General features: G+C 35.9%; 1 protein-coding gene across 1 annotated transcript in view; it reads right to left on the bottom strand.

Annotated features, from left to right (window-relative positions):
* DCP2 (decapping mRNA 2) overlaps positions 1-20,361 on the bottom strand; it is a 53,337-nt gene that overhangs the window by 27,276 nt on the left and 5,700 nt on the right. Inside the window, exons 2-4 of the mRNA XM_044662338.1 lie at positions 14,272-14,423; positions 2,973-3,100; positions 2,536-2,634 (exon numbers count right to left, since the gene is read on the bottom strand). Of these exons, the coding sequence (XP_044518273.1) occupies positions 2,536-2,634; positions 2,973-3,100; positions 14,272-14,423 (379 nt within the window). The remainder of the gene's footprint in view (positions 1-2,535; positions 2,635-2,972; positions 3,101-14,271; positions 14,424-20,361) is intronic.

The raw sequence follows: 20,361 nt of genomic DNA, 5'->3' as shown, positions 1-20,361 counted from the left end.
TAAACCTTCTCATTTTATAGATAAGGAAACTGAGATAGAGAAGTGTATTTACCCAAAAATAATAACCAGTCACACAGCTAATAAGTGTCTGAAGCAGGATTTGATAACAAATTTTCCTGACCTAAGTCCAACACTCTCTCCTTTTGACAAACTACCTCTCATAGAAAATAGAGTGCTACAGAATCAAAACATATCCATGTTAAATTTCTGTTAAAAGGCTGGAAAATATGAGGAATACAAGCAATATATCTAAAATTTACTTAGAAATTCTTCTTACATACTCTTGGGAAAGTTAAACTCTGAACCTCAATGTTTTTCATCTGCAAAAGGAACAAACCAGAATAAATAACCTTTGAGGTACTTTCCAACACTAAATCTATGTTTCTAGGACCTGAACTGTGCAATGATTCTGAAGTCAAAGAACCTGAATTTAAATCCTACCTCTGACACTACTAGTAGTGTGAGGAGGTCAACTATAATTCCATGAAAGCCTGCTTACTGAGCCGAAAATTCACCTTGCTACCACAGCTACGGGAGGCTCAGGGCACTGACCAGAGTTGGCAGGGAGGCAACTGGAGGAGAGGCACAGAGAGGAAAGCAGCCTGGTCTCAGCCTTCATGCCCAACTCTCCATCTTGGGCCTTTGCCTCAGGCCTCAGGGCACATCCAGCTCTGCAGAACAGCTCCACCCTGGCTTAATTCAATCTATCAATAAGGCAAATAAAAAGTCTTCAGAGGGCAGGGAAGCTCAATCTCCAACATCCCTTCCCCACTGACTGTGCTGAGAGCTGCAGTGAGAATCCAGCTGAGATTATAGGGCTAAGGCTGCAACTGGGACAGAGTATCTTGGTACCACAGAGGGTAGCTAATGACCAGTCACAGCTGGCAGGGAGGCAGCAGGCAGAAAGAAAATGAGAGAGGAGGATGAAGGTAACTACCTTCAGCTTCTGCTGACAGCTAGGGAAGTATCTGATCTTAGGGGTCATTAATATTCTATCAGCCTATACTCAATCAGCAGAGAAGAAGCCCTTCAGGGCAAAATAGCTCAAACCCACAGAACCAGCAAATAAACAGAGGAGCAAGAATACAGCCAATGATGGGGAGAAAGAAAGAAAAAATGGACATTTAATGAAATTAAGAACTTTCAAGAATTTCTAATGAATAGACCAGAACTTCATAGAAAATTTGACATTCAAGCAAAAGACTCAAGAGAATCATAACAACAACAAAAAAACAGGAAGAGAAAACAAAAGGATTCAATACAAATAAATTGTTAAACTGTGTATATTCTTAGATGAGAAGATCATACCTTTAACTCCAATTAACTTTATCAATATTAAGGCAATTAGGAAAAAACATACATAGATAGAAGGTGTCGACAGAATTGTCTGTAATTGGAGGATATCCAAAAAAAAACAAAATTAAGGGAGAAGAAAGTATAATGCACTGGGAGAAGAAGGAAGGGAGAGACAGAATGGTATGAACTATCTCAAATAAAGGAGGCTCAAAAGAATCATTACATAGTAGGGGAAGATAGGGAAATGGTGGGCAACATTTGAACCTTACTCTAATCAGATTTGGCTCAAAGAGGAAATAACATATGCACTCAGTTAAATATAGAAATCTATAGTACCTAAAGGAAAGTAAAAAGGGATGGGGAAAAGGGGGTGGGGTGACTTAAATAAAAACAGATTTGGGGGGCAGCTCAGTGGATTGAGAGTCAGGCCTAGAGACAGGAGGTCCTAGGTTCAAATCCGGCCTCAGACACTTCCCAGCTGTGTGACCCTGGGCAAGTCACTTGACCCCCATTGCCCACCCTTACCACTCTGCCACCTAGGAGCCAATTCACAGAAGTTAAGGGTTTAAAAAAAAAAACAGATTTGGGGAGATGGTGGTCAGATATAAAGCACTTGTGAAGACAGACAGTGAAAGGAAAGAGAAGAAGGGAACAGAGGGAAAATAAGATGGAGGGAAATACATAGATAATGTGTCATTTAAAATCACTTGGGATACTTGGAACTACATTTCCCGTGGTCCAATGGGTTTCCTGTTTTGGATTACGTATTCAAGGTGAGGGACTGTTTTAAAAAGAGGGGGAAGTGACTTGGAAAGGTCTCTTTAGCTACCTGAGCTCATGGAGAGAGGAAAGGTAAATGGCGGAGGTGTGATGTTGGAATAGGTTTCTTACAGGCGCGTGGTCAGTTTATATCAGCATGGCTTTTATTAAAATACTATTCTTCCTTTTAATTTCGACCATCATCATTTTTAATCATAACAATAATTATCATAACTATAAATCTGATAGGGATGGACTAACCCATACAACAGAAAACAGATGGCAGAATGGATTAAAAACCAGAATCCTACATATACTGTTTACAAGAAGCAGACAAAGAATTAAAAAAAGAAAGCAGGCAAATAGATTGGCATATTCAGGAAAAAATGACAAAGGAATAATTCATCATTAAAATGAAGAGAAAAAAAGCAGGTTATAAAAGCCAAACGATATCATTTACCTACACATACACAAACTTACCTCTCGAGCAGCACAGTCATGTGGTGCCTCTTCTTTATTTACTTTTCCCTTTGGAAATCCCCAGCCTGATTTTGCTAGATAACCCTGAACCAATAATACCTTGGGAAAAAAAAAATAATTGTAAACTCACTGGGGGCAGGGAATGTATCATTTCAGTACTTATTACAGTGCCTGGCACACACACAGTACTCACTTAATAAATTCTTTGTGATTGATCTATTACAAGAAAAATTAAACATCCTTGTCAAAAAATGTTGAGTTGTTCAGACTAAAATGCACCAAAGGATTTTACTATCCATGTAGGATACAATTTTTTTAATGTCAATTCAGAAAATTATTATGACACATTGATTTTATTAAACTAAAATGTTACCCGAGTTAAATGCTACTTCACTTAAGATATTGCATATGCCATCTTGACTCTTAATTTCACTCACATTTTCAAGTGTTTCATCAAGAATAATTGCACCATAGGTTGGTACTCCCATTTTATACTCCTTCCATTCATCTAAAACTTTTTGTACATCTTCACCTTGAGGCAGTAAAAAAGGACAATGATTGAAGAGTAGAAGAAATGTCAAGGAAGCCAATTAGCTTTTTTCCCCAAAATGTAATACACAAACAAAAGAAACAGAACTATTCATATGAACTATATATATTTTTTATTCTATGAAACAATCTTTAAAATCCTCATTCATGGATCCACCATACTTGGCTTTTTTTACTTAATGTTCCCCTGAAAATGTGTTAGCCTCAATTCTACTTTTGATTATAGATATAATTGAAAATGGGTCAGTTACACAGTATGAATGACTGTCAACAGAATGAAAGTGGACCAGTCATATAGTGAGAATGGCAACCAATAAATGCCTGAGATTAATAATGTAGACCCTAAGTAGAAATTCTTATACTTTTTTTTTTGGTCATGAACCATCCTTGGTCAATCTAGTGTAGCCTGTGAACTCCTTCTCAGAATGTTTTAAATGCATAAAATAAAATACATATTAATGCAAAAGAAAACAATTATAATGAAATGCAATTATCAATTTTTTTTAAAAAGTTAACAGAACCCATGCTTAAAACCTCTCTGCTATGAGAAAATATGAACAAGTAATGGACCAGAGAAGCAGTCATGGATAATCTACATTACTAAGTGAAGGACTGACAAATGCAATTAAGTTTGCATTCAAATATTCATCATTAAAACCACAATCATTTTATTTAAACATTGTTTGAAATTTTTTCCTTTGAAGAAAACTCTAATGACTAGGCTACTGTTAATTCCTGCAAATTGCAGTATGACAACAAAATAACTGACTATATGATGACATATTCAGCTTCAGATTCCCAAGAGGATACAAGTATATCCTAAAATGTGTAAAAAGTATTCTTTTGGATATTTTTTCCCCTTGTATATATGACCATAAATCTCAAAGAAGAAAAACAAAATCTCAAAGCTCTCCAATTGGACAAATTTCTAGAAAGTCTCAGCAACTTAACCCTAACCTACCACCAATCAAGTAATAAAGGTACTATACTAAGAGTAAAATCCTAAGAAAATGAATTGATTTTTCAACCTAACAAAATTCTTAGCTAAATGAGGCAAAGAGAAATTGGGAGACTTGGGGTCCTTGTTAGATAAGCCAAAGTAAATTTCAAGGGTCTTGCTCTTTGTTTTATTGGGGGGGAGGGTGGAACCAACTATAATAACTAACATGTTTTAAGTTTGCAATTCTCAATTCAGACAGTTTTTATAAAGCACAATACTATTAAATCTATCTCATTACCCTGAATATAGTGAATAACTTATTGCCTTTTTTTATATTTAATCATGTCTTAAGACCATTTCTTTATATTATAAAAAACAATAGTGAAATTACCAAAAATAGAAATTCATTAGAGACTAAAGAAAAAAGTGTCAAGTCTCACAAATAATTGTTCAAGTTCTAAAGAAATTGGGTCAAATCTTAGAGAAATAAGGTGGCAGAAAATTTAAATAAAAATTAAATATAACCTACAACACTAGCCATCAACCAATATTCATGCTAGAAGATGCTTCATTCCTGTGACAGTAGTGAAGTGAGAAAAGTACAGGTTGAACTTTGATAACATATCAAGTTATTTGCAGCAATGTTTTTTTAAAAATCAAGCTTTAAAAATAGGAAAAATTACACCAGGAACTATCAACAGATTTACTTATAAAAATTCCAAAGGAAATTATATAAAGCCTAAGAATGCTATCAATATTATTATCTGTTCTAATTTGGAGAAAAGTATGAAATTTGGAGGGAAAAATAACCATGATGTAATTGATAATAAAAAAAACCTAAGCAACATAATCAAAACTTGGCCAACTCCTAATTGTTAAAATTCTTTGCTTCCTTAACCCCAGGTCACTATTCCTTCAATTTCCATTTTAGATAGCCAAGGATGAGATTTTTTTTAAAAAGAATTTCTTTATATTTTCATTTTTTCCTTACTTATCATCAGTTTAAAATGTGTGCATAAATGTATGCATGTTTTTATATTTTTAAATATATTTATATGTTTCCAACATTTATGTTTCCAATTACACATATATGTATATATGCATATATATGAACACACTATATTTTACAAGGGAATTAAACACTTTGAGTAAAACTATTTGGAAATTACTATTTATATAACTTTATATTATCAATATTAACACAAACAATTGAGTTAACTAATCAACTAAAGATAGCCTCAAATAGCCTCGATGGAAAAAAAAAATTTTTTTAATTGTTTATCCTATACCTAGCAATAAAACAGCAAAAATATATGTTGGCAAGGGGCATTTCAGAAAAACAATGACTATTTTCTAATTATTAAAGTTCTTACTAGGTCCTAGGTTCAAATCTACCCTCAGACACTTCTAGCTATGAGACCCTGAGCAATTTACTTAACCCCAAATGCCAAGTCTTTACCACCCTTCTGACTTGGAACCAATACTAAGCATTGATTCTAAGACAGAAGGTAAGGGTTTTAAAAAAGTTAATCTCAGCCTAAATCTATTCCAAAATTTTCACAAATTCTAAAACAATCTAAATAGTTCTACCATACTGATGAAGACACAACTGACTTTTTTTTTAAAGTAAAAAGAAAGATTTATTAGTAAGATAGGATTGATGGCCAGCAAGACAGCATAAGTGGAACAGCCATGGGAGGCTGCCCCCACAACTGACTTTTAACAAGTTAAAGCCAAAAATGAATTTAAATATACCTAATGGTAAAACATAATTTAAAAATAAAACTGAGCAGAACAAAAAGGTATAATACACATTTTATGTAATATATGTATGTGTGTATGTATATAAAGAATTTTCTCTAAAGAGATTTCATCCATTTCCATGACTTCAACTATCATGTCTCACTAGCTAATTTCCAAAGTTATGCTTCCAGTCCTTACTTTACTTCCAAGAGATGATATATTTTCAAATACCTACTTTCACCTTGTAATTTCCATCATCTCCTTAAACTCAAGATATCTATAACTCATCTCTTTCCCTTCCCAACAAGCTTCTCCTCTGGATACTTCCATTTCCCTTATGGTTAGCAACATTTTCTTTCACTCAGTCTTGAATGCACTCATATAATCCTATTGACCTGAGTTCTCTTTTGCCTTCCCATAAAGAAGACTAATAAATTCTTCTTTTATAGTCTCTCTTACATACACAAACACAAACACAAACCCAGAATGTAAACCACCAAGGAATGTTAGGCTAACAGAATTGAACAGCAGTAACATCCTAAAACATTCCTAAATATAGGTGGTAAGAAGTGAAAGATTAAAAGAAGCTATATATCCAGGCATATACTCCTATATTTATATCAATTGATATGAGTGAAAAATATTAAGCCAAAAGAACAATCTACATGAGTGCAATCATGTAAAGGATAACAAATTGTTAAACAATAAAACTTTAGTCAAATATAGTTCTTCAGAACTAATATTTCTAGGGGGCACCTCAGTGGATTGAGAGCCAGGCCTAGAGATGGGAGGTCCTAGGTTCAAATCTGGCCTCAGACACTTCCCAGCTGTGTGACCCTGGGCAAGTCACTTGACCCCCATTGCCCACCCTTACCACTCTTCTGCCTTGGAGCCAATATACAGTATTGACTCAAAGACAGAAGTTAGTGTTTAAAAAAAAAAAAAAAAAAAAGAACTAATATTTCTCTCCTGAAGATGGCAGAAAAAGAACAGGGCCCCTTCTGATCTCTCCCAAATTACCCTCCAAACACTTTTGATATATAATGCTTCAAAATGAATTCTAGAGTGGCAGAATCTACAAAAAGATAAGATGAAACAATTCTTTATACCAAGACAACTTAGAAAGTCAGCGCAAAAAGTCCATTGCAAAGAATGGAGCACAACCCAGTAATGGCTAGGCTAGACAGGCCCCTGCCTTGGCAAGACAGCACTTAAAGGCAGCTGAAGCAAAGACCTCTCAGCCCAATGAAAGTAATGGGGAATTAGACAATTAGGCATAGTAGATTACAGCAGTTCCTTTGCTGGCTCTGGGTGTAGGACTCTGTGAAACCAATCAAACACAGATCTAGATCACTATGCTGGGTTCCAGGCCCAGGACTAGGTCCCAGGATAAGGAGGAATACTACCATCCCAGCACTTGTGGCCACAGGAGAGCAAGGAATCCTGATCACAGTCTCAGAGTAGAAAAGAATGCTTGTGGTCACTCACAGAGTACAGGCTAGAAGAGTATTTAACACACTTCTCTTTAGATCATGTCTCCTTGGAAGAAGTGAAAACTTATAGATCCCCAGAAATCTGAATTGCAGCTGCACAAAGAACCTGAACCTTGGGACACTGCCCTCTTCAGCACTCAAACAGAGCCCAACTTTAACAGTTTTGTTTTGTTTTTTAAGTTAAAAGTCAAGGGGCAGCTGGGTATCTCAGTGGATTGAGAGCCAGGCCTAGAGACAGGAGGTCCTAGGTTCAAATCCAGCCTCAGACACTTCCCAGCTGTGTGACCCTGGGCAAGTCACTTGACCCCCATTGCCTACCCTTACCAATCTTCCACCTATAAGTCAATACACAGAAGTTAAGGGTTTAAAATTTAAAAAAAAAAAAAAAAAAAAGTCAAGGGGAAAAAAGCTGGAAAATGAGCAAGCAACAAAAAAATCAATTCAATGTAAAAAGCTGTTTTGGTGATAAGAACAGAAATGCAGAAAACCACAAAGTCAATACTGCATCTAAATCCTCAAAACAAAATGTGAATTGGTGCCAAACCTAAAAAGAATTCCTGGAAAAGCTCAAAAAGAATTTGAAAAATCAAAGTAAGAGGAAAAACAAATCTGGGGAAAGAAATGAGTGATGCAAGAAAACCAGAAAAAACAGTCAACAGTTTGTAAAGAAGGCACAAAAAATAATTAAAGAAAGTAATATCTTAAAAAAAAAGAATATGCCAATTAGTAAAACAAGCACAAAAATACATCAAAGAGAACTTTTTAAAAAGTAGAATTAGTCAAAAGGAAAAAAAGGTACAAAAGCTCACTAAATAAAATCATGTCTTAAAAATTGGAATTGAGCAAGTGAAAGCTGATGATACCTTGAGACAACAAGAAACAATTAAAGTCAAAAAATATAAAAATCGGGGGCAGCTGGGTAGCTCAGTGGATTGAGAGTCAGGCCTAGAGACGGGATATCCTAGGTTTAAATCCAGCCTCAGACACTTCCCAGCTGTGTGACCCTGGGCAAGTCACTTGACCCCCATTGCCCACCCTTACCACTCTGCCACCTAGGAGCCAATACACAGAAGTTAAGGATCTAAAAAAAAATTATACATATATATATATATATATATATATAAAAGTAAATGTGAAATATCACATGGGAAAAACAACTGACCTGGAAATAAATTCAGGAGAGATAATCTAAGAATTATGGGACTACCTGAAAGCCATGAACATCATCATTCAAAAATTACCAATGACCTGATATTTTAGAAGCAGCAAGTAAAATATGAATTTAAACAATCTACTGATCTCCTCTTGAAAGAGATCCCACAATGAAAACTTCCAGGAATATTATAGGCAAATTCAGGTCAAGAAGAAAATACTGCCAACAGTCAAAAATAAACAACTCATATCATGGATCCACAGTTAATGTACTCAAAATTTAGCAGCTTCCATATTAAAGGATCAAAGGGCTTGAAATATGATAGTTTAAAGGACAAAGGAGCTAGGATTACAACCAAGAATCAACAAAACCAATAAAACAGTAAAATCTAGCCATTCTGGCTGGCAATTTACTGGGTTTGTACCCCAAAGAGATCATAGATAAACAGACTTGTACAAAAATATTCATAGCTGCGCTTTTTGTGGTGGCAACAAATTGGAAAAGGAGGGTATGTCCTTCAATTGGGGAATGGCTGAACAAACTGTGGTATATGCGGGTGATGGAATACTATTGTGCTAAAAGGAATAATAAACTGGAGAAGTTCCAGGCGAACTGGAGAGACCTCCGGGAACTGATGCAGAGCGAAAGGAGCAGAGCCAGAAGAACTCTGTACACAGAGACTGATATACTGTGGTAAAATTGAATATAATGGACCTCTGTACCAGCAGCAATACAATGACCCAGGACAATTCTGAGGGATTTATGGTAAAGAAAGCTACCCACATTCAGAGGAAGGACTGCAGGAGAGGAAACATATAAGAAAAACAACTGCTTGAACGCATGGGTCGGGGTGGACATGATTGAGGGTGTGGACTCGAAACTACCACACCAATGCAACTACCAACAATTTGGAAATTGGTCTTGATCAAGGACACATGACAAAACTAGTGGAAATGCGCATCGGCCATGGGTGGGGAGGTTTCGGGGGAGGGGTTGAAGGGGAAAGGTGGAGCATGAATCATGTAACCATGTTAAAAATGAATATTAATAAATGTTAAAAAAAAAACAGTAAAATCTTTCAGTGAGAAAAATGGAATAATGAAATAAGGAACTTTCAAGCATTCTTGATAAAAAGACCAGAGCCAAACAGAAAATCTAACTCTCAAATACAAGAGAAGCATAAAATGTTAAACAGGAAAGAGAAATCATAAAAGATAAGGTTAAACTATTTACATCTCTACAAGAAAAGATGATACTTATAACTTGTAAGAACTTTATCATTATTAGGGCAATTAGTCTATACAGACAGAATTCATGTGTGAGTTCAACATAATCAGATGATAAAAACTAAAAATAAGGCATGAAAAAAAGAATGTACTTGTAGAAGGTTTAAGAGAGAAGGAAAATTGAGTAAATTATCTCACATAAAAGAGGCATGAAAGAGCTTTTATAATGGCAGGGGAAATAGGGAAAGTAGGGAGGGGAGTACTTGAAACTCAAGCATACTGGAATTAACTCAAAGAGAGATGAACATAGGTAGGTATAGAAATCTATCTTACTTACTCTACAGGAACGTAGGAAAAGAAGGGAATAAGAGAAGATGGGGGAGGTATGATAGAAGGGAGGGCAGATTCAGAGAAGCAATGGTCAGAAGCAAAATACTTTTTTCTAGAAAAAATTCATTTTCTGTCATAGAATGAATATTAAATATGGGTTCCAAGGCAGAAAAGTGGTAAGGGTAAGGCAACTGGAGTTAAGTGATTTGCCCAGAGTCATATAGTCAGGAAGTATCTGAGACCAGATTTGAACCCTGCACCTCCTGTCTCCAGGCTTAGCTCTGTAAATGTTAAATTTAGTGGTTGGACTGAAAATTATAAATTTTTTATTTATAAAAGAAGTTGAAAGAGTGAAAGTCAAGAAATACAAAAAGGTAGAGAAGACATTAATCTAACTAAATATTGTTCCAGTGCTTGGCTCAGCCAGGACTTGTTAACTTTCAATCAGAATTAAACTAGCTCCAGAAGACAGGAAGGGAAAACCAGCTATCCACTCACCCAAGTTCCTCCAAGAGGCAGGTCAAGACAAGGACTGGAGCTGAAGGTGACTCCTGAGGCTGACTTTCTTCTTTGAGCCGGACCTTCTTTCTTGGAGTGACTCTCTTCTAGTTCACTCTCCACTAGACTCAACATTACCAGACTGACTCAGCCCAAGTATTTTGTGGCTTTTATAGTGGTTTCCTGTTCCTGCTCCTCTTCACAGGGGCCAATCACAGTTTCCAAATTGTCCGGCCCTGCCCAGGGGCAGTGTTTGTGGGAACTAGTTCGCACCTTCCAGGGATGAATACTCATCAAAAGGGTTCACACTTTCTGAGAGAGTGAACAAGTTTCTGACTGTTTGGGTTAGAAAAAAAAGCATGCAATTCTTCAGTTTCTTGCTGGCTTCTCACTAGCACTAGGTAGGATGTGAATTCACTTGGTGGTTTGTGAGCTCTTCCACCCAGTTCAAGCCTGTGTTGATTCAAAGTTATTACCAACCAAAGTGTTAACTCCAACTAGGCAAAGAGAACAAAGGATTCCCTTTTCACAAGTGTGAACTCAAAGAGAACCAAGAATTCCCTTTTATAGCTCTATCTAGTGAGCCACCAGCTGCCCCAGAAATAAAATACTTTTGAGGATGAATAAAGCGGAAGAAGTGAGTAGGATAAAAAAAGTCATCATAACTACGAAAAAAAAAAACTTAGAAGTTTCTCTAAAAAAAACTCATTCTCAAAAACAAACAGGTAAAATATATTTAAAAAATAAAATAAAAAATAAGACATTCCCTAACTGGCAAGTGGTCAAAATATATAAGCAGGCAATTTTTAGATTAAGTAACCAACTATTTATAGTCATGTGAAAAAATGCTTGAAATCACTATTAGAAAAATTAGAACTCTGAGGTATTACCTCACACCTATCAGATTGGCTATGACATAAAGGGAAAACAACTAAAGGAGTTGTATGCCCAATGGGCATTTATAGGTCTGTATCCCAGAAAGATAAAAAACAAAAATATTTATAGCATCTCTTTTTGTGGGGGCAAAGAATTGGAAAGTGAGGAATGCCCATCATTTTGTGAATGGATAAGATGTGGTATGTGATTGTAACAGAATATTATATTATATTCTGTCTATATATATATGTGTTTTATATATATATAGTATTATATGAAATGACAAGCAGGATGATCTCAGATAAATTTGGAAAGAATTATACAAACTTATGTGGAATGAAGTGAGCAAAACCAAGAGAAACATTTTACGCAGTAACAGCAATACTGTATGACAGTGCGATGATTAGATTAAATCTACACTGCCCATCTTTAGATTTAATCACCAAAGGTGAGAATACCTCCAATTTTGGGAGGTCTGTAACCCACAGATGTTAGAATGAGTAATGAATCAGAATCAACTGACTGCCCTCTAGGCAGTCCAAAGAGAAGTGTCTGTTGTGCTTGGACATGCAAACTAGGAGGAAGGCATAGGAAGTGATGCATAAGTGACCCCTTTAAAAAGAGACCTCAGTCAGCTGGGCTCAGTCTTCTAGTTTTGTGAAGGGGACCTGAGGGAGCTCTGCTGGTTCTTGACCAAGACTGTTCCACATGGTGAGTGTTAAGACTGAATCTTCCTGAACTTCTCTTAAGGAGCTTTCAAAGAGACTCTATGACTGAAGCTTTGCTTCATTTGCCTCCTGGGCCTTGGGGCCTCCAGCCCTCAGCTTGACCTTTTCCAATTAAGGACTAGTTAAATCTGCCTGGTTTGAGCCAGGGGCCAGAGCAAATTACTCAGTGTGTTAGAACACTTATCCTATCTTATTTTCTCTCTAATTTTCTTACTTTCTCTCTCTCTTCTTAATTGTAAATAAACTTCCATAAAAGTCAATTTTGACTTGAGGTTATTCCTTAATTGTGGATTTTTCTCCAATATTTTAATATTCAAATCAAAACCCCCTTTTCCCCCCTTACAATGGACAACTGTGAATGACTTAGTTATTCTCAACAATCCAAAAGAATCCCAAAAGACTCATGATGAAAAATTCCATGTCTCCAGAGAAACTGATGGAATCTGAATGCAGGTAAGCTATATTTCACTTTATTTCTTTAGTTGTTTTATTCAAGTTTTCTTCCACAAAAGGACTTATATGGAAAAAAAATGTTTAATAAACCAACCCCAGAAGAAGATTGAGATTTTTCTTTGCCTGAGAAAAAGAGCCATTAAGTAATCCAACACTTTTCTGGGGCTATGACGACAGAAGGGAATGAAGGCTAATAACAATTACTGTAACTAATCTACCTGGTTTTTCTGCCTGAATACAACCAGCACATTGCCAACAGAGGAATCTTTTTGAAACAATGAATAGTTAATATTGGTTAACATAAAAGAGAGAAGTATTCTTAAATTTTTTTAATTTCAATTTTATTTTTCCCCAATTATAATTTTTAACATTTACTAAAAAAAAAAAAAAAAATCCCTCCCTCCCTCTCTCTCTCTCTCTCTCTCTCTCTCTCTCTCTCTCTCTCTCTTCTCTTCCCCCCACCCTCCCTCCCACATGGTGTCTGGAATATAATAGGCACTTAATAAATACCTATTTAACTGACTGATCATGTCATTCTCTAGCTAAAAACCTTAAATGATTTCCTCTCTGTTCCATAGCAAATACACAATCAGATTTCAATCTAGCTTTCCAGCTTCATATCACATACTATACTCCACTATGCTACAGAAGAAGCTAATTCATACCCTACACCCAAACACACCTTGAGTTTTCCCCACTTCTACCCTTTTGCTCATATATTCTTTCTGGAATATCCTTTCTTCTTTCTCTCTTCTAAACCAAGGGCTACCTGTCCTTTGAGACTCAGCTCAAATCTCATCTCCATAAAGTTTTCCCTGTCCACCACAGCTTAAAGTAAATTTTTCTCAACTAGATTCTTAGAATACATTTTAGCAATTAATCACATGTTCTTTCTTGAGACTGTTCCTCTATTTTGCTGGAACTATATGAATCTTAAACTATTTAAAATATGTGATTAAATCTAATGCCAAGGGGGCAGCTAGGTGGCTCAGTGGATTGAGAGCCAGGCCTAGAGATGGGAGGGTCCTAGGTTTAAATCTGGCCTCAGACAATTCCTAGCTATGTGACCCTGGGCAAGTCACTTAACTCCTATTGCCTAGCCTTTCTGGCTCTTCTGCCTTGGAACAAATAAGCAGTATTGACTCTAAGATAGAAGGTAAGGGTTTAAAAAAAATTTTTTTTAATCTAATGCCAAAACTATCCTGCAAATATCTTGAGAGCAAGTACCAGATCTCAACTCCTAGCATATAATACTTTGAAAATAATCATTTTTGAAACGAAATGAATGAAAAAAAGTGTTTCTGATGATTTCTTGTCCTGACTAAAGATGCCATTTTGATTAAAGAAAACTTTGTAAAATACAGTAATAACAGAACATGGATAGGGAATGAAGCTGTGCTTTCATTAACGCAGGGAATGCCTGGATAAGGTAATCTTCCATGGCAACTGTGAAAATAGATAAAGGCAGGTGAGTTCCAAGAGATAACAGGCCAACTTCAGCTGTCCTAAGAAAAGGAGGAAAAATTTACTTTCAAGTCTCATAAAAAATTTTAAAAAGAGAAACTCAGACTTTTACCATTATTCTTGTTTGAAGATTCACTTTTTTCCCCCTTCCTGTTAAAGATAAACTGTATATTTGGGGTAGGTTATAACCCTCAAAGACATGACAAGGAAGGAAACTTTTTAGTACAGGGCATTTTACTAACGAGAATAAAAAGAAGAATAATTACACTAATAAAAAGGATATCAGCTTTAGCAAAATCTCTTATCCCACACTGAGGTAATCCTGGTGTGTTCTGCATGTAGAAATCCAAATAAAACCAATGGGCAAGTTCAATCTGAAAGCATACTCGGATAGCGTTGTCTCTTTCCTCACTGGGAATATGCAAAATAAATCGGCTGCCAAAAAAAAAAAAAAGCCAAAATTACATTCACAAATAGCAATAAAGATAAAAGAAATGTATTCATCAGCCTAGACATGGAACAACAAGGCTGATGGAAATGGAAAGGTTAACCAAAGAAGACTTACTGGCATAAAAGCATTCTTTATTATAAAACAAAACTCTACTCAAGAAATCAAAGTGCCATACTGCCCAGGAAGAGGTAGTCAAAAAAAGAAGGTGCCACATTCACCATATTATTACATCATAATGTATGCTTTCCCTTCTCAGTTTTATATGTATTTTATATTTGACACCTATGTTGAATGAGTGATAGACATATAAGAGCCCATTTTTTAAAAAAATCAAACAAATTATTACTGAAAGCAAATGCTAGCAAAAAAAATCCAAATTAACTTTTGGTTCTAAAATAATCTAAACTCTATTAAAATAAATAGTACTTACAGATGGCTCCACTTACACAGCTACATTTCCAAGAATACCAGGCAAGTTCACATTCATAAACATATAATATCATAAAATTAACTGCAGAACCTACTGCAAATATAAAGTTGTGATCTGACTGAAATATACTTAATTTGGCATAAAAAATATTAAAAGAAGTATATAGCAAGAACTTTCTTACCTAATAAGTGGCATTTATTAACTCTAAGGTTTCACCTCAAATCCAGATGACAAACATTGCAAAACACAGAAACAGTCAATGTCAGAAGACAAATATTGTTGTTGGAAGAGATGTGAATTGGTTCAAATGCTATAGAAAACAAACTGGACTCATACTAGAAAAGTAACTATAAATTATTTATAGTCTTTGAGTCTTTGTACTACTGAACTCCTACCAAAGAGGCTAAAAAAACAGGAGGAAAAGAACCACAAAAAAACATTTATAGTAGAATTTTTTTATGGTAGCAAAAACAAACAAAAACAAAACTGAAAATTAACAAGTGCCTCCTAACAGAAATGGATGGACAAATGATGGCAGAAAATTGCAATGGATAATAATTGACAGTTCAGAATTCAGATAAAGTTGGAAAAACTTATATGAACTTGTATGGAATGAGGTAAACAAAACCAAAAGAATGATATACACACAAACCACAATGATGTAAAGAAAAACAAAAATTTTAGCAGTCAATTCTGTTAGGTTTGTTGTTATTCTTTTCACAATTTCTTAGTAATTTTTTTCAATTGATGATCATTTTGAAAATTAACAACTATTAGTATCTAAATCAATACACTGACCAATCTTGACTACAGGGTACCGATTAAGCAAGTAAGCATTTATTATCTGCCAGGCCTGAAGTCAGGAAGACTCATCTTCCTGAGTTCAATTCTGGCCTCAAACCCTAGCTGTATGATCCTGAGCAAGTCACTTAATTCTGCCTCAGTTTCCTCACCTATAAAATGAATTGGAGAAGGAAATGGCAAACCACTCTAGTATCTTTGCCAAGAAAACCCCAAATGGAGTCACAAAGAGTTGGACATGACTGAAAAAAGACTGAACAACAAAAGCCAAACTGGCGACTACAAAGACAAAAGTGAAAGTCATTGCCCTGTACGGATATACACACACACATACAAACACATACACATACACACACACACACACACACACACACACACACACAACCACCCCCACCCTTTAGAATGCAAGTTCCTTGAGGGCAAAGGATATGTGACTTTTGTCTTCGTATATGCATGTATACACAGGGATAGGAACTGGACCTCAAATCTTCTGACTGAAGAAACTACCAGTGCAGATGAGCAGAAGGATTTCATATTTTGTCACTCAGTCAACATAGGTGGCAAATATAAAATACATATAAAATTGAGAAGGGAAAGCATTAGCAGCCTTCAAGCAGAACATGCAGCTTCTGAGAAGTGAAGGCAGGAATCAAGAAAGATCTCCAAGCAGGAGATGGTACTTGGGAACTGAGACTTGAAGAAGATTTTGAGAAGTCAAAGTAAAGAAGAATATTCTAAGCATGCCAGTGTAAAAGCAAAGAGGTGGAAGATGGAGTATCATTTAGAAGGAATAGCATATCAACTGGTATAATTGGACCATAGAATATAGAAAATATACAGGCAAGTTGGAAAGGTAGGATAACAGAAGGCTGCAAAGATCCATAGGGGAATTTATATTTGATCTTAAAGGTAACAGAAAGCCACAAGAGTATACTCACTATGTAAGATGGTCATAATTTTCATTTTGGGAAAATTACTTGGCACATATGAGAAAAATGAATTGGAGAGGGGAGATTCTGAAGACAAGAGACTCATTTGAAAGCTATAGTAGTCCAGGTGGGAGGTAATGAGGGTCTGAACTAGTGTTGGCCAGGAATGTAGAGGAGGCATATGAAAGAGATTATGGATAATGAAACAAGATTTGGTAACTGCTTAAATACAAGCTGAGAAAATAATCGAATATTAAAGTGAGGGAGCAGCCGGGTGGGCTAAGTGGATAGAAAGCCAGACCTAGAGATGGGATCTGGGTTCAAATATGGTCTCAGACACTTCCTAGTAACCCTAGGCAAGTCACTTAGCCCCAATTCCCCAGCCCTTACTGCTCGTCTGCTTTGGAATCAATATTGATTCCAAAACAGATTCCAAAAGGGAAAGTGAGGATTTTTTTTTAAGATTAAAGTGAAAACTGCAAACTTGGGTGACAGGAATCATGGTGATATCGTTAGCAAGTATAAAAAAGCCTGAATTTGAGGAGATATATAATTAATTCTGTTTTGGTCATAATGAGTTTTAAACACATCCTTCCTTGCTGGGCCACAGGTGTAGAAGTCATATACTCAAACTCAAAACACATTTTTTTAGAATATAAACGATTTCACCTTTACTTGTAAAAACATGACTTCAACCATTCTTTTCTATCCACTTTTCCTGATATTCAGAGCAAGACCTTAAGTTTATTTACATTGGGAAAAATTATGAAGGCTTCATTCACCTTTAGATTCTCCTGGTCACCATATACCTCAGTCCTGCTCTACCTTGCACTACTTCGATGATGGCTTACAAAACACAACCAAAAGGACTCCTCCATATTTAGTAATCCCCCAGTCCTGTGATTAGCCATTTCTTAATTACATCTTTTAATCCTTTCTCAATCTGCCTAGGTAAAAACTCCCATCTCAAAAGAACTCAACTCTGCCTTTGACTAGTCTCTAATCTCTTTCATTCTGCCTTTTGGAACATTACCCTATCATTAGTAAACTTCTCCTTGGATTTTTCCTTCTCATACTCCTATCTGATATCAAAAACTTGAATTTCTCTGAATAATTCATTTCTTGCTAACTTTCCATGAGGCCATGGAAAAAAATGAATACTCCTTTTTACTGTCACTTAAAAACCTTTCATCTGTCCCCATAATTCAACAATCTGTTTTCGAGGTTCACTATACCTGGCTATAACTATAGTTTGAATCCTTTTTGCAGTCATCTAGTAACCTCAAAATCACTTTCCTTTCTTCCTATAGGAACTCAGTACCTAATTTATAGCTTCCTTCTCTACTCAACCTCTTCCCTCCCATGACCTCCAACTCTGTTTTTTCTGATAACACATCTTCTCCACAACATTAAATCGTTTTCTTCATCTTTATTCTACAACTCATTTTCTTCCTTTCATAATCCATGGCCACAAATTTACAAATCAAAGTAATTGTACAGGCTATATAATCCACCCCATTTATTTTATAGATGAGGAAGACTCAAGGGATTTGCCCAAAATCACATTCAAAAGAGGTCTTGATTCCAAATTTTACACTCCTTCCATTGCACCATGCTGTCCCATTAACTGTACAGTAAAGCAAGTTCAACAAAGGGTCTTTCACCCCAAATCTCTTGCCTCCTTCTCCTTCCACCATCATCTTCTTCCTCTCCATAAGACTACAAGCTTTTATTAAGCATTTACTAGTACTAGATTAAGTGCTGGGAATAAAAATAAAAACCCAAAGACAGATTCTTCACTCAAGAAGCTTATGTTCTAATGAGGAAAGATGAGACATAAAAGGAAGGTACTAAAAAGGGAGAGGGGAAGGAAGGTAACTACAAGAGATCATGTTGGAACTTTCAGGATGAGGAGGTTTCTGGAGCACCGTAGAGAAAGATTAGAGAATTAAGAATGGAGGAGATTCAAAGAGGAACCAGGAAATCAGAGGAATAGGGCTTCGAAGAGCCCAGAGAAAAGGCAAACAGTAAGTCCAGAAAATCACTACCACCAAAATGTGCCTTCTGCCATTCTTCTTCCTGACCCACTCTGAAATGATACAGATTGGATCCATTACAAATGTTTGTCTAACATTAGATGGGTTCTCAAGGATAAATTCCTTATGGTACATCAATTAAAAATATTTTTCAAAAATCTTATGTCCTGATTTTTTTCTTAATCAAAAGTTTGACAACTTCCTAAAAAAGCTACACTCTAAAAATCTGGTATATCAAGGAGTAGGGTAGTCAAGACAGAAGAAGCCTGTAACAAAACAAAAATTATCTAACTCAAAAGCAAAAATGGTAGTATAAAAGGAAACCGGAGGAAGAAAACAATTACATATTTGATTTCATTTTAAAATACATCATAAACAATATTTTAGTACTACTGTTATAGTGACTAAATATATTAATGTAGGACATGTTCAACCAAAGTCTTAAATTAAAATTCTTAATTTAGCAATTTTAAAATGCATTTTAATAAAGGCACAAACATAATATATTTTGACCCTTTTTCAATATCATCATTTTTTAAAATTTAAGTTGTGAAGAATGGTAATTTGGCTTTAACCTTATTTTAACAGGAGGCAGCTAGGTGATTCAGTTGATAGTCCATGGGTCTGGAACAAGGAAGACCTGAGTTCAATTTCAGTCTCAGCCATTTAACTAGCTACACAAGACTTGGGTACATCACTTTAACTTCTTGTCTTAATCTACTACAGTGATTCCCAAAGTGGGCGCCACCGCCCACTGGTGGGTGCTACAGCGATGCAGGGGGGCAGTGACGGCCACAGGTGCATTTGGGAGCGGTGATAGTATGTGACAGGGGGCGCTAAGTAATATTTTTTCTGGAAAGGGGGCAGTAGGCCAAAAAAGTTTGGGAACCACTGATCTACAGTATAAAGAATGGCAAACCATTCTAGTATCTGCCAAGAAAATTCCATGGTCAATACTGGCTTGCTATGGTAAGCAGGGTTACAAAGAGAAGAACATGATTGAATAATAACAAACAACCAGCTACTTTATCTTTAAGTTTAAAGTATTTCAGGCTTAAGGGGCCAAAGGCATAAAAGAACTAAAATGTTAATGAAAAAAAATTCAAGATATCAGATCACTCATCATAGATTTTTGAGCAAGAGAGGACCTTGAAGATCAAGTCAACCCCTTCATATTATAGATAAGGAAACTGAGGTATATAGATGTCTTTAAAATCGAGGTATCTAATTGGTCTGCCTGAAGAAAAAAAACTTTGTTTACCTAAACAAAAAGACAGATATGCTTCTTTAGCATTTGCCTAGGACTTTGCAAAGTACAGCTAGGTGACAGGATGGAAAGAGTGCCAAGCCTGAAGTCAGGAAGACTCATTTACCTGAATTCAAATCCAGTCTCAGACACTTACTACCTTTGTGACCCTAGGCAAGTCACTCTTTGCCTTCATTCCTCATCTGTAAAAAAACAAGCTAGAGAAGAAATGGCAAACTACTCCAGTATTTTTTGCCAAGAAAATCCAAATGGAAAAATGGCTGAACAATTGAAAGGACTTTGCAAAATTGCCTCAGATTCTACAAGTAGTCCTTGGTTACCTACTCCTAATTTCTATAGCTTGTAAGCCCCTACTGGTGTGCTTCCTACTGTGAACTATGGCAGTATTTTTGAATACTAGTTATAAGTATTCTTCCCTTAGAAAGAAATGGATACCCTCTCCCACAAGTATTCGTAGAT

Source organism: Gracilinanus agilis, chromosome 1 (assembly GCF_016433145.1).
Source record: "Gracilinanus agilis isolate LMUSP501 chromosome 1, AgileGrace, whole genome shotgun sequence".
Taxonomy (NCBI): Eukaryota; Metazoa; Chordata; class Mammalia; order Didelphimorphia; family Didelphidae; genus Gracilinanus; species Gracilinanus agilis.
The sequence above is the reverse complement of the archived record's forward strand: the minus strand, read 5'-3'. Positions and strand labels throughout refer to the sequence as shown.